General features: G+C 28.6%; 3 protein-coding genes across 3 annotated transcripts; all 3 read right to left on the bottom strand.

Moving 5' to 3' along the window:
- Window positions 1–556: 556 nt before the first annotated feature.
- LOC145844539 (uncharacterized) lies at window positions 557–3,123 on the bottom strand. Its single transcript, XM_082951935.1, has 8 exons — window positions 3,039–3,123; window positions 2,641–2,823; window positions 2,225–2,486; window positions 1,808–2,068; window positions 1,452–1,571; window positions 1,007–1,066; window positions 781–854; window positions 557–663 (listed from the first exon to the last, which is right to left on the bottom strand). Exons 1-6 carry the CDS (start codon window positions 3,082–3,084, stop codon window positions 1,051–1,053), a joined length of 888 nt encoding a protein of 295 aa, XP_082808061.1. The 5' UTR covers window positions 3,085–3,123; the 3' UTR covers window positions 557–663; window positions 781–854; window positions 1,007–1,050.
- Window positions 3,124–3,396: 273 nt separating this feature from the next.
- LOC145844784 (uncharacterized) lies at window positions 3,397–4,077 on the bottom strand. The gene is made up of 2 exons (XM_082952207.1): window positions 3,948–4,077; window positions 3,397–3,638 (listed from the first exon to the last, which is right to left on the bottom strand). Exons 1-2 carry the CDS (start codon window positions 4,075–4,077, stop codon window positions 3,397–3,399), a joined length of 372 nt encoding a protein of 123 aa, XP_082808333.1.
- A 1,857-nt stretch (window positions 4,078–5,934) lies between these two features.
- Window positions 5,935–13,182, bottom strand: LOC145844783 (uncharacterized). Its single transcript, XM_082952206.1, has 7 exons — window positions 13,123–13,182; window positions 10,859–10,975; window positions 10,331–10,445; window positions 9,903–9,998; window positions 7,131–7,508; window positions 6,187–6,352; window positions 5,935–6,004 (listed from the first exon to the last, which is right to left on the bottom strand). The coding sequence occupies exons 1-7, from the start codon at window positions 13,180–13,182 to the stop codon at window positions 5,935–5,937; spliced, it is 1,002 nt and encodes a 333-aa protein (XP_082808332.1).
- Window positions 13,183–13,682: the final 500 nt, after the last annotated feature.

Here is a 13,682-nt window from a genome sequence, read left to right as displayed (position 1 = left end):
AAACAATATGGGCGTCTTCCGTAAGGTCCAAAGTTTTTGGTAATGGTAAAAGGTTTAAAATCAAATAGGCGACGATTTTGCAGTTACAAACTAAATTAATTTTATTACAAGCATGAGCAACGCTTTAAGTTTTTATTTTATTTTCATATATTAAACTGCACGCTGTTTACAAACGAAAAATATTTGTGACACACAACTAAAACTAAAAAAGGAACGAAAGTCTCACTATTAATGCTATTTGTAAAAAGAAGAACTTAATCTGATAAAAAAACTTAATTGATGTATATGTCAAGTGTTTATATTAGTAAATAATCTATTTGATAGAAAAAATACTTGAACCAAATAATTTAAACAAAAAACGAAATTTAAGAAAATTATTAACAACTCTAAAATAAAAGAAGTTATTTTATTTAATAAATTAACGTTTTACATACGTTAAGTTTTTATTCTATTAAAAATGTTTTCTTAATTTACACAATTAAAATGATATAAAAAAATGTCATAATTAAAACTGTTAAAAATAAATTAAACTCAAAAATTAATAAGTTGATATTACCATGATTACTATAACGACAACAACAAGAGCTCTTTTTAATAGCCTCGAAATAATACGGTCTGTAGCCCAGACAAGTAACATTTCCTTTCACAAAAGCTGCAACTGACCTGTTAGAATATTATACTTTATAAACTGACTTATGAAAACCACTAGCATTAAAAACTAACAAATAGTTTTCATTGTAAATAACCTTCTAAGTTTTGTATAGTCATTATCAAACTAACCCAAAGCACTTTTCCAACACTGTTTCTGGCTGGAGCAGTATGGTTCCATTCATAGCAAATTCTTTTGTCATAGACTGTGAAATGTTTGTTTTTAGTTTTTTTGTATAATATATTTAATAAGTTTAAATTGATCATTAAATAAGTTTGTTAAAAGATACGTTGTAAAAAGCGTAATGTTAAAATACTCTATAAATAAGTGAAAGCGAAATATTTAAAATCAAATAACCTCCATCTTGCAATAAAGTTGCAGTTATGTTGAACCTCTCTTGTCTAAGTTCTACTTAATCTGTTTTCAATTTTATTTCTTCAGAAAAACATGGATACGCTTTTATTATTAGTAATGCCGCCTGAAGTTTCCATCAATAATTTAATTTTAAAATGCTAATTAAGCAAAACTCTTATAAAGTTAAGAAAATTGCAACGAATTAATATTAACATTGGTGTTTGGTTTTTAGTAATCATGCGAGCTAGTCACAGTAGTACTTTGAGGTTATTTTAATTTCGCTCTCGAAAAAAAGTGCAACGGGTATAAACATTTTAGTTGCAAAACTACATAATGGAGAAAATTAAAATATAAAATTATTGAACTATATTTAGAAAACCAGCTTCAGTAGTACTTATATTGTTTATTACACAAAAAAAAAAAGAAAACAAATTAAAATCAGGTAGACTTTTTTAATCGGGATATTCTTGTCGGTGGAGACAAATAGGATTGTTGCTTTTTTGTTTTGCTGTTGTCATTGTATGTAGAAGGAACTTTTTTGGTTTGTTCTCCTGGCGACACAGATGACCTGCGAAGTATGTTTATTTAAATTTTTCGTTTTGTATTCTGTAATATTAATTTTAAGTTTCTTTATAAACACTTCTTAAAACAAAACACCTCTCAACACAACCAAGATTCATTTAAACTACAAATTGTAATTTATTTTGTAGTATATAAAGAATTTTGACTTTTGAATGAAAAAATAAGAAATAACAGTCATACAATATTATTCATTCAGTTTTTTATGGTTTTTATATTAAAAACCTTCGATACTGGCTGCCGTGGAATTCATTGTAATCTTGGTTTGGCGTTCTAGGCGACGAGGAAAGTCGTGAGTTCGGTGACCTGAGCGGCTGGTTGCTGTTTAGGGGAATTGCAGAGGAGGACGGGAGCTTCTTGTAGGTGAAAAGAGGTTTTTTGCTGTTTCTATTGTTCTTGTCATCAGCAGCCACGTTGACCGGAGTGCTGTATTGCCTGATAAGCTGTTGCTTCGGTTTGATCGACTTAGACGGCGATTCAATTCTTCTAAATATATTTTTAGAGTTAGTTTGCTAAGCTTGGTAAAGAATATTTAAAGAATATTTGCATGAGTAATATGTAAATGATAGATAATTTTTTATAATTAGTATATTTTTAGTATTTGTTTTTATTTTTTTTGTTGACAGCATAACAAATTATTACTTTATCAGTCCCCTGGGCGAGTGAGGCTGGATTCCTTTTGTTTTCGACAAAACAGTCGTTTGTTTTTCCTTCTGCATTGAAATCAGCCGCGAAGCGTCAATCGAGTGTTGCCTTTCCACCAAAGGTACCTTTCTGTGATTCAAAACAGCTATGTTTTTGTTTCCTTGTTGTTTTTGCTGCAGTTTGGCAGGAGACGACAGTTTGGAACAAAGGGACTGCTTTTTTATAACCTTCACTTTGCTGACTTTTGTTGTCGGTTTACCTGTTAAAAATTTCATGTTGTAGTTTTTTTTGTAATTGAACTTAGTTAAGATAAACAGAATGAGCTTACAGCTATCTCCTTCATTTGTAAAACAGTTAATCACAATTGTTCAGTCAAAATAACTCTCAATGAAATACATTAATTTTCTACACACTGTTATCAGGAATTTCTTCATTTATCCGGGCAGAACTAGATAATCCGTCCACGTATTTATTTTCATCTTGCTTCTTCTTTAGCGAAACTGAGCTCTGTGTGAGTGTTCCCTCCTTCTCCATCCGCTCTATCGTGCTGCTCTCACCGAATCCTTCATCACTCAGCGCCTCCACGTCTGGTGTGCCTTTGGAATAATCTTAATTAGTTTTAAAACACTATTACAATTATTCAGCTGACATTTTTAAGGAGGTTACTAAAACCACTGTTTTTAAAACAAACTAGAACAATTGTAATTTAAAAGCATAACTTGTAATATTTAAATTTTTATTAATATACACATTTGAAAAAATGAAAGTGTGTATTAAAGCTTTGATTTAAATTTGAGATCAAACAACTTACCTTCTGCTACGCGATTTTCAACCAAACTTTTGTCCTCCTGGTACATTTTTTCCTGCTGTAAAGGCTTACAGCTTGTCAGCTTAACTTTAGAACCCATAGGTGGCTTTGATTTAACATAACCACTAGAAGCAGGAATCTTGTTTGATGTAAACTCCTTAGATGCGTCTTTAGTTTTTTCTTTAGATGATCTAAAATAGAATTTCGAATTAGTTTAATTTTTTTTAGTAAAGCATGTGTTTGCTTAAAATTTTCCAACATTAATTCCTTTAAGTATATATTTAGTTTACAATTTGATTTAAATGTTAAAACTAACTGCAATATTCATTATTTAAAAGGTGTAATAACTAAAACTATATACTTATATCTTTAACAACCTGCTGAACTTGGACTTCATCATACCCACGATGGACTTGGAGCTGGTGCTTCCGCGCAGCGGCGCCAGAGGTTTCGGTTTTCTTGAAGGGGAACCACCATTCAGGTTGGGGCACACCGCCTTGTTGATTGGAATTATGTTGAAGTCGAACGAGCCCGACCGGTGGTAGTCGAAGGGGATTTCCCTATTGTAGAAGTCACTTTGTGGTTTCAGTGGCGCCCTTTCGCCTGTTAGTAATGAGCGGTAAATAAAATTAATTGCCAAAGTGTCGGGTTTCAGAGCTTTTAAAAAACAGTTAGTTTGGTTTGGCGCTCGTTACACGGCACTTGAAACGCAAGGCGTGCTGATTTGAAGCCATAAAAGATTAAGGGTGTGAATTTAATGTTTGTAAAATTTAATAATGATTGTCTTAACGAGACAGCATTTGTAAAACAAACGAGCGATAAGTTGTAAACAAGTTTGCTTTGATGCCGATAATGAATTTAACGGTGCGACATTGTAAAATAATGTGCTCTCAAAATGTTGCAGGAGCTTACAGTTTTCAGTGAGTGTTCTCCTGTTTTGCAAATTGTCGTTGTAGTTGTCAAATTTGCTGAACTGCTGTTTGGCCCCTGTTTCAGGGTTGTAGCACGTAATTTTGGAAGTTTCTTGCGATGCTTTGTGCATCATAAACTCTGCAAATTAGTATTATTAGTCTGCACGTTTTTAAACTTTATGCATAACTAGTCTGCACGTTTTTATACTTTATGCATAATTGATAAGTTACTAGCTATATAGGGTTAAATATATCAGAGTACTAAAAAAAAACCGCAAACAGTCTCATGCGTATGTGATTAAAAAACACTTAAGTATGCAAGTTTGGTACCAAAACAGTTTCCTTTTGACTTCATAGAACTAATAAATCAAAACTTTTTGATATATTTTTTATTTGTTATTCTGATAACCTAGGAAATTTTTGTACCCATTTAACAGCACATTTTAAATGTTTTTGAATTAATTTAATCCCATCAATATCATTTTCCAAGTTGTTTATGTCAAATTTAAAGCACCCAAACATTTTTATAAAGTTTATGAAACCACTCAAATACCATTTTTAAAGTTCATGAATGAAAAGTATTGAAAAACGTGAAAAGAACTCTATATATAGCTGTGCAGCTTGTACTTTTCTTATTTTTAGTATTATCAGTGAAATTTTAAACCAATAAATTGTTTGTTGGTTTGTAACAAAACATGCAATTTTATGGCGTACAAAGCAAGTGTTTGATTAAGTGTTTCAAAACCAAATTTTAAAAAGTGATATAATTATATTTTAATAATAAAAACAAACTTTGCTGGGGACAGACGAAATTGTCTTCACTGCAGTTGTCGTCCTCGACTGCAAAACTATCGAATTCTCGCATCTGTGAACATTTCACAGTTAGTTTACGGGTTTTTTGAAGGAAAGTAAACTTAATTCAGTTTTTTTACTCAAAACACCTTTTCAATACATAGGTAAATATTTTTTGATTCTTCGAACTATGTAAGTAAGTTTATAACTTAGAAATACTTGTTACTTCATAATTTTAAACTACAAACCGGTTTAAACTCTAATTTGAAAAATATATATATATAAATAAATATTACCAGTTTATTATTTTTAACTAAAATGTGGAAGGTTTTATTTATTTTAAATTTGTGTTCATAGAAAATATCTTACCATGCTATCTTGTTGCAAAAACATCCCAACTGGCAAAGACTCTGTTTTTTGATTTTCTCTTTCCATCATGTTGTTTTGACACAAATTAATTTCTTCCAGTGTCGCGTAATTTTTGAATGCATCCATGTCACTTGAATCAGAATAACTTTGGTCTGAAATTTTAAACATTTATTATTTTAAATATTTTATTTACATGAATTCTTTAATTTATGATTTCAAAAACATATACTAATAGTAAATAAATGAGCATTTTTAGTTACTTTAGGGTTAAGCTATACCTGTATGGGTTTGTTTGAACAATTCATAACTTTTTCGATCATTTTTTTGAATACAATAAAAGTTTAATTTAATCACATAAATCATATCTGATCTGTTTGCTTTGTGTATCGTAAATCAATGTAAAATTTTGATGAATTTGAAAATATAAATCTCGCAAAGTCAGCTTCAATGATTCAAGTCTTTGAAAAGTACTTTGTGTGTAATAAATTTATTTGTGTCACATTTACAGATTATGTAAGGTGCTATTAGCTGCTTTGTATTTTAACATCAAAGGAACACTTGTTATCTGAGTGTCATTTTCTTTTCATAATTTAATATTATAAGTTTTGTTCAACTAATGGTTTGAACCATTAAATTAGTTTAACATATGATGTGTACATGACAACATTGTATTGTTTTTATTAAAGTTGTTTAACTTTGCATTCTAAAAATTGATTTCTGTTTACGTAAGTATAACTTTTAATCCTCTTCCTATAAAACCTCGTTTATTTTTATTCACCATTATAAACGGTGCTTAGTAATTTTAGCTTATCTATTATTGATAGAAACTAACCTAGCAATCTTATCGCTTCTTCTTGATCGTTACATGTCTCATCACAATTCTCCTCAGTATAGTATCTGTTTTTAAAGTATTTTTTATTTTATTTTAAATAAACTACATTTTTTTAATAAAATAATATTGACAAGTTTTTGTATTTTTACTTGAGTTTTTGTAGGATTATAAACTTTAGCTGTTTAAAAGCGGTTATAATCTACTATTTGAGTAAATAAACTTAAAAACAGAAGAAAACTTCACTCACAATTCATCATCTTTGTTTTGCTCGTTTTGTTGGTAACCTTCTCCAACAAAATAGTTATTCGCGTAGAAAGAATTTCTGTTTGAAACATCATCTCCTTCCACTACAACGTTCACACATCTCTTTTGTGTTTCCGCCTTGACAGGTATCTTACCTCCGTTTGTGTACCCTTTATATAAACATATATAAGCACATTAAACTTTTAAGTATCATCTTCCATTATAATACTTAAAATGACTTATTGGACTTTAGTTTTCGGCATTAACGGAAGATTATTCCCTACTAATATTCAAAAAGATTTGTAAAAAACAAAAAAAAATTAATAAGTAATTTACAAATTTAAACAAAAAAAATAGTTTCAGGCAGGAAAATGATACCACCAAACACGAATCGTGATTAAGGAATTAGGATCTGGTAAACAAAGATAAACAACTTTAATACTGACTAAATGACAGTTAGTTTATTTATAAAAACTGTCACACGCTTTTTTAAGTGTTTGCAAATAATCATTAGGCTTTAATGACGTTATCTGGTAAAAATTTTGACTAAAATCACATAATCTTAACTAATCGTTTACTTAAAAATAACAGCGACACGAAATCGTAGGAACATGAGTTTAACATAATTGTAAGTTATCTGAACTTAGCGGATACTTTTAAAACTAGATACATAGTAAATTCACAACTAAAAAAAATACTTTAAGTAACTTTTATCGGTACTTTTCAGAATATTAAACTTAGTTTTTTTTTTTTTTTTTTCAAAAACCTAATCTATATCTACGTTTTTAGAATTTAGAAACTGTTTGATTACACACTATTTGATAATTACTTAGTATAGCTATTATATAATATTTATTAAATTTTATTATTTATTATTTTATAGTAGTGTTGATAATATTTACTGTTTATCTAATAGTTTATTAATAGTATTAAATCATTTATAATTACTTGTCACATTGTCGATTTCCGTCGAAGACCAGCCTCGATTTTTAAAACTCGAATTTTGCTGGCTTTTGATTGGACGTTCTTCTGTTTCGTGAAAAACGTCTTCACTTTCCGATTCGCTCTCCACCTGCTTCTTGCTGTTTGTCTCCACATCTTCAGCCACCTTCACTGCCATCTTCGGTTTTATCTCGTCGGTTCTCTGCGGTTCGCAGTTAATTTTCCCGCTACAGTCGGAATGCTTCAGATCTTCTTCTGCGGTTTTGTCTTCCGAGGGTTTAACTTCGGTTTTTTGAATTTTTTCTGCCGGTTTAGTGGAAAGTAGGAGTGAGAGGAATGGAGCCAGTTTCGTGAAAAGCTGCTCGATAAGTTGGTCTGGCATACCTGCAATAAATTTTAAACAAATTAATATGTTTTGTTTTTTTTTTAATTTACTTTTTTTTGTAGTTGGGTCATATAAATGGTTAACTTTTTTTTTAAGCGAAATCATGTATATTATATTAAAACATTTTGTTTAATGTTTTAAAGGTAAAAGATATAAAAAAAAAAATCTAAATAATTTTTATCACAGATGTTCTTGTGCTAAAACTTTATTTCAACTAACGGCGTTTCACTGCTCTCAAATAAATTTAAGAACAGATCTACGGAGTCTATAAAATGTTAACACATATTAGAAAAAAAGCAGAAAAAAGCATGTATAATTATGTATAGTGTTTATCTAGGTAGTAACTATAAATGGACTTTATGGTTTAAAAACAAAGTTTGGGATAAAAGCATAAAATTATAAAATCGTCTACAAAAAAAACAAATTTAATAAAAGTAGGCACTAACCTCAAAAAGCTCTAAGAATAGACAGGTTTTAAAAATGAAAATTAAATTGAGTTGTGCAGAAATGTTACGTCATAATAATTTTAACAAATTGTTCAATAATTTATACAGCTTAAAAACATGAAGTATTAAACTTGCAAGTATATGTAAGTTTTGTGAAATAAATTAGTACATAAATAGACAGAGTTATTTAAAGTAGAATCGTCGGTTATGGGGACAGATATTCGATAAATCTTGCCGCTTATTCAGAAGTAGGTCTTTATCTTCTGCTGCAATTACTGCTCTTTCTGTATTGCAAGTTGGGCAAATTCTACTTACTCCGTTGGATGCATGTTTTATCTTTGAAACAATACTCCACTCCATGTTTGGCCTTTTACCGTACCTGTGAAAAAAGCTCCAGACATAATCCGATAAACGCGTGCTTTGTTTTTTATTTATATTTTTAAAAGTATGTTTATGATTAGCATATCTATCCTTGAAACTACCTGCTGTACTTCCGATATAAATTTTATCTGGGCCCTAATTTTAATAATTTATATCGGAAGTACAGCAGGCAGTTTCAAGGATAGATATGCTAATCATAAACATACTTTTAAAAATATAAATAAAAAACAAAGCACGCGTTTATCGGATTATGTCTGGAGCTTTTTTCACAGGTACGGTAAAAGGCCAAACATGGAGTGGAGTATTGTTTCAAAGATAAAACATGCATCCAACGGAGTAAGTAGAATTTGCCCAACTTGCAATACAGAAAGAGCAGTAATTGCAGCAGAAGATAAAGACCTACTTCTGAATAAGCGGCAAGATTTATCGAATATCTGTCCCCATAACCGACGATTCTACTTTAAATAACTCTGTCTATTTATGTACTAATTTATTTCACAAAACTTACATATACTTGCAAGTTTAATACTTCATGTTTTTAAGCTGTATAAATTATTGAACAATTTGTTAAAATTATTATGACGTAACATTTCTGCACAACTCAATTTAATTTTCATTTTTAAAACCTGTCTATTCTTAGAGCTTTTTGAGGTTAGTGCCTACTTTTATTAAATTTGTTTTTTTTTGTAGACAATTTTATAATTTTATGCTTTTATCCCAAACTTTGTTTTTAAACCATAAAGTCCATTTATAGTTACTACCTAGATAAACACTATACATAATTATACATGCTTTTTTCTGCTTTTTTTCTAATATGTGTTAACATTTTATAGACTCCGTAGATCTGTTCTTAAATTTATTTGAGAGCAGTGAAACGCCGTTAGTTGAAATAAAGTTTTAGCACAAGAACATCTGTGATATACATTCCGATAAGCTTAGCTTATCAGGATCTCCAGGATTTAACGCCTTATAACGTTACATCTTATAAATAATTTTTAAGTAGCTACAGCGTTTATATAATACTTTACTAGTTACAATTTATAAGTCATTTATGAAAAGTATCAAATTTTGACTACCGAAGTAATTTAACACTTTCAAATGTCAAAATAGTATAAAATATTTACTTCTACAGTTACCTTGCTCTGTTATTACAAACGTCTTTTAATTTTTTGCGCCTTAAGATAGAAACTAGGGCGAAGAAAATAACATAACGAGTGAGGAATTCAACAGGAGAAATTCAAAGTCTAAATTTTAAAATTACCTCAAGTGCAACGTAAAGTTGGATATTCGTTACGTGCGATTATTTAGTAGCTGCAACTGAAAAAGTAGAAGTGACATTTTTAGGGATCTACTTCATGCGTGTTTTTCTTGCGAGTTGGATCAAAAGCGATGCTGTTTGCTAGCAAAAATGTATTTAACTTTGTCGGCACGTCTTTTGATTCTTATACAGCAGCTTGCTTTGTTTAAACAAAACAGAAAAACTCCTGTGTGACGCTTGTATATACATATACATATTTTAAGCTTTTTGTTCTGTTTCGACATTCGGAATTTTTCAAATATAGTAACCTGTTTGTTCAGCCAGTTGTTTCCAGTTTGCCGAAGTTTCGCTTCTTTTAACTTCCTCGTTTTCTTGTATCAGCTCACTCGAAGATTCCATTCTTCCTTTTTTAGTAAAGAAATGATTTAATATATATATATATTGTATAAATGTAATATATATTGTATAAATGTTTAATGAGACAGTTTTTAGGTTATATTCAACTGTTAGTTTTATTTTTATTAGTACGTATAGTTATATTAATAACAATAATAAAGTTTTTTGATCCATATTTCTAAAAAAATATTAATTGATATTTTTTTTACCTGACTAACTTTAGCAACTAAATTGAATAAAATAAATTTTTGATATTAACACTCACATTATGTTATTTTACAACTTATTTAAATAGGTACAATAATTAATAAGTATAATATGATGTATGCAAATTTCTTACTTTTTGTGTTTAGTTTGTTTTTGTTGGTAAGTTCTTCCACTTGGTTTCTCAACATGTCACACTCATCAACTAGTTCATCCCTTTCTTTTTCAACAAGCAACTTTTCTGTTTCTACCTAGATTACATTGGAATTTATAATCGTAATACTTCTTTATTTACAATAAAAAAGTGTTTCAGTAAGTCAAAAAAGATATTTTTAAGTATATGCGTATACATGTTTATAGAATTCTTTTTAAAGCATTTCAACTATTCAAAAATAAAACATTGAAATTAGTTTAATCGCCCTATTGCCAAGTTAATATTAAAATTATGTTTCTATTTGAATAAATAACTTCATAATCTTAGTGTTACAACCCTTTTAACTGCAACTTATAAAATCATTTAAGTTGTTTTGATGACGTTTAAACCGCTTGGGACAGCTTTAAAATCTTTGAAAGTTTTAATTTTGTTTGTTGTTGTTTAAAAGTAGTTTTTCATAATTAAAAAAAAAATAATTGAAACTGTTTTAAATACATTATTATTACTTACTTTTTCGTTTTTACCCTTCAGGTTTTCAATGAGCTTGACCAGATTTTTGTTTTCATCTTCAACTCGCTGAATCTTTTCAAATAAACGAGCGTAACTGGAGTGTACCATGTCCGCATTCTGATAAAAAAACAATTCAGTAAAACTCCTTTTAATAAAGCATGGTTAAGTCTATCTAAGCAGACAAACGTTAAATTTTTACAACATTTAAAAAAAGTTATTAGTGTTCTACCTACTTTAGCTTTATAACAACTTCTTATAAGTGTAAGATTAGTTATTTGCTTTGAACTAATTAAATTTGATTAATTTATTTTTTGTGAAATTACCTAATTAAACTGTTTAAATATTTTTAAAACACATTGTTTCGGTTTTTATAAATTACAAAGAAATTTATATTATGAATAAACTTGTTGTCAGCAATAAAATTCAACAAATTAGAACTTGCTAGTAAGATGCTACAACTTTTGTCTACTTAAATGAATTTTTAATCAAAAATTTTACTAAAATAGAATTTCAAATGCATTTTAAATTGCTACAGAAGTTTTTATAGCCTGAGTTAATCACGACTTCAATAATATAAGGTTTTTTATTTAATGTTCACACGCTACATATAACTACCGTCACACAAGATTCAAAATAACAATTTAGAAGCATATAATAAGCGAGCAGATTACTATTCTTCTCAAAATTATAGTGCAACCTGATACTGGCAATTATACCTTAAAGATTCTCATTGCCACCCACAAAATGAACAAAATTAACAAAAACTCACGCTCCTTGAAGTTCTCGAGGAAGTAGATTCGCTATAACGTGAATTGATGCCATACCGACTCTGCGATGATTTCGAAGTCATAACAGACTGTTTGCTTGTTTGCTTTGTTTTGTTCTTTTATTGTTAATACCTGTGAAAAGAAGAAATGCTGTTGCTTAAATCACCGGATTAATTATTCAATATTTGCGTCAGTCTTGTAATGCTTGTGTGTGTATGGTTAAACTTTTTTATTTGTAAATAATGATTTTACCTGTCTTCTATAAAGACGCTGTTCCATGTAAAAACAAGCTTTTACACAACTTTGGTTTATTTTTTGTTTGTGTTAAGATAAACAACACGATGCATTTTTGATTTTTAATGATTTTTTTTGTTTTACTTATACAAAATCTAGTATAAAAACCATCTTTAAAGCAAATATTTCAGTTATTGCAGAAATATGTAAACTAAAAAAAATATTAAACTCTTATTGTCTAAAAAACCAATTAAAACTAAAAATTAACCTTTTTATATTACTATCATTACTATAAACTAATCATAGGGAGCTACTAAGTTTCTTTTAAAACTTGAAACCTTTTTTAGAGAGCTTACTTCAATTAAACTTAGAAAATTTTTGGTTTATTGTTTTAAATTTAACAATACATTTTTTAACAATTGTTTTCAATTACATAATTTAATAATTTGTATTTATTACCAGACAATATTACAATTCAATTTGATTTTTTCTTCTAGTTTAATTAACTGTTGAAACACTTTAAAACTTAATATTATATGAGATCTAATTTAAAGTTTTAGACTTAACTATATATTAGATTTAAAAATGGAATTTAATATTATTTATTCTGAACAGATAACAAACAACAATAAAAAGTATTTGCTTTCAAAAACAGGTTGCGAAATCTACTAAACCTTTATAAATTAATAAGTTATATACCTGATACAATCACTTTTTATAAAAATGTATTAAAACTACTTCAACTTAATTTTTTGAAGGATAAACTCATGCAGTCTAATATTAATATGGCTTAAAGACTATTATTGCTTAAAATAAATTTAAACACTTGTTATGTATTTTCAAACATTTTTTTTTTATCTTTCAAATACAAAACTAACACAATACTATGCTAAGATGTTTTTTAACAACTAATAATTATATTGGTTCTCATTTAAACAAAAGTTCAAATTTCAACTGTTTTGTATTAACCAAACTATTTTCAGCGCAAATCCCACAAAATATTTTAATTTTAATAACGTATATCTGTTACTAGTTTTTTCTTAACCTCAAATTAAAAAAACTTATACTGTATGTGTTAGACTTAAAAGTTCTAAAACACACATTCTTTAACTTACTTCAAAGTTGTCTGTATGGTAAACTTGAAACATTTTTAACTAAATGCAATAAAATATCTTAATCAAAACTTCAGTTTAATTCTTTCGATACTTGCTAAACAAAAATACTAGTAAGTTATACCAATTGTGAATATGAATTATTCAAAACCAAATTCAGCGGCCAAGCATCGGAAAGAGCCGCATCGTCCAGCTGCCGCTGTGACGTCATAATGCCTCCAGTTTTGTCGTCGGCGACAGGTGGGGGCCGGGAAATTCAACAATCGAGTAGCTTTTAAACTGTATTTGTAATAGTTAAACAACTCTGTAGTAGTTTGTAACAGTTGTCAAAAAATATGATTGATGTGTTTAAAAAACCGGTTCTGTACTTAAATTAGTTTTTCTTTGATCTTTTTTTCACGGAAATATTTGCTGAGCTTATAGTGAGTTTAACAAACTTTCTAAATTTTGCAAATAATACTAAAAGGAATAATAGTTATACTAAGTTCTATAACTTTAAAATGAAAAGTAAAAGTAAATATAGTAAAAATAATTAAATATAAACTATAAAAAAAGTTATGATTTTAATTAATTCATGTGCAGCTTTAAAAACTTATACACAATAGATTTTTTTTCTCAAAACAAATCTTGAAATTTTGTCATGATAAACCAAACCACTGCATTGCAGAAGTCATGATGTTAATTACGTGTTTCTCACAAAAAGTTTTTCAT

Source organism: Thalia democratica, chromosome 9 (genome assembly GCF_965202585.1).
Source record: "Thalia democratica chromosome 9, ktThaDemo2.hap1.1, whole genome shotgun sequence".
In the NCBI taxonomy this organism is placed as follows: domain Eukaryota; kingdom Metazoa; phylum Chordata; class Thaliacea; order Salpida; family Salpidae; genus Thalia; species Thalia democratica.
This window is presented reverse-complemented; position numbering and strand designations above follow the sequence as displayed.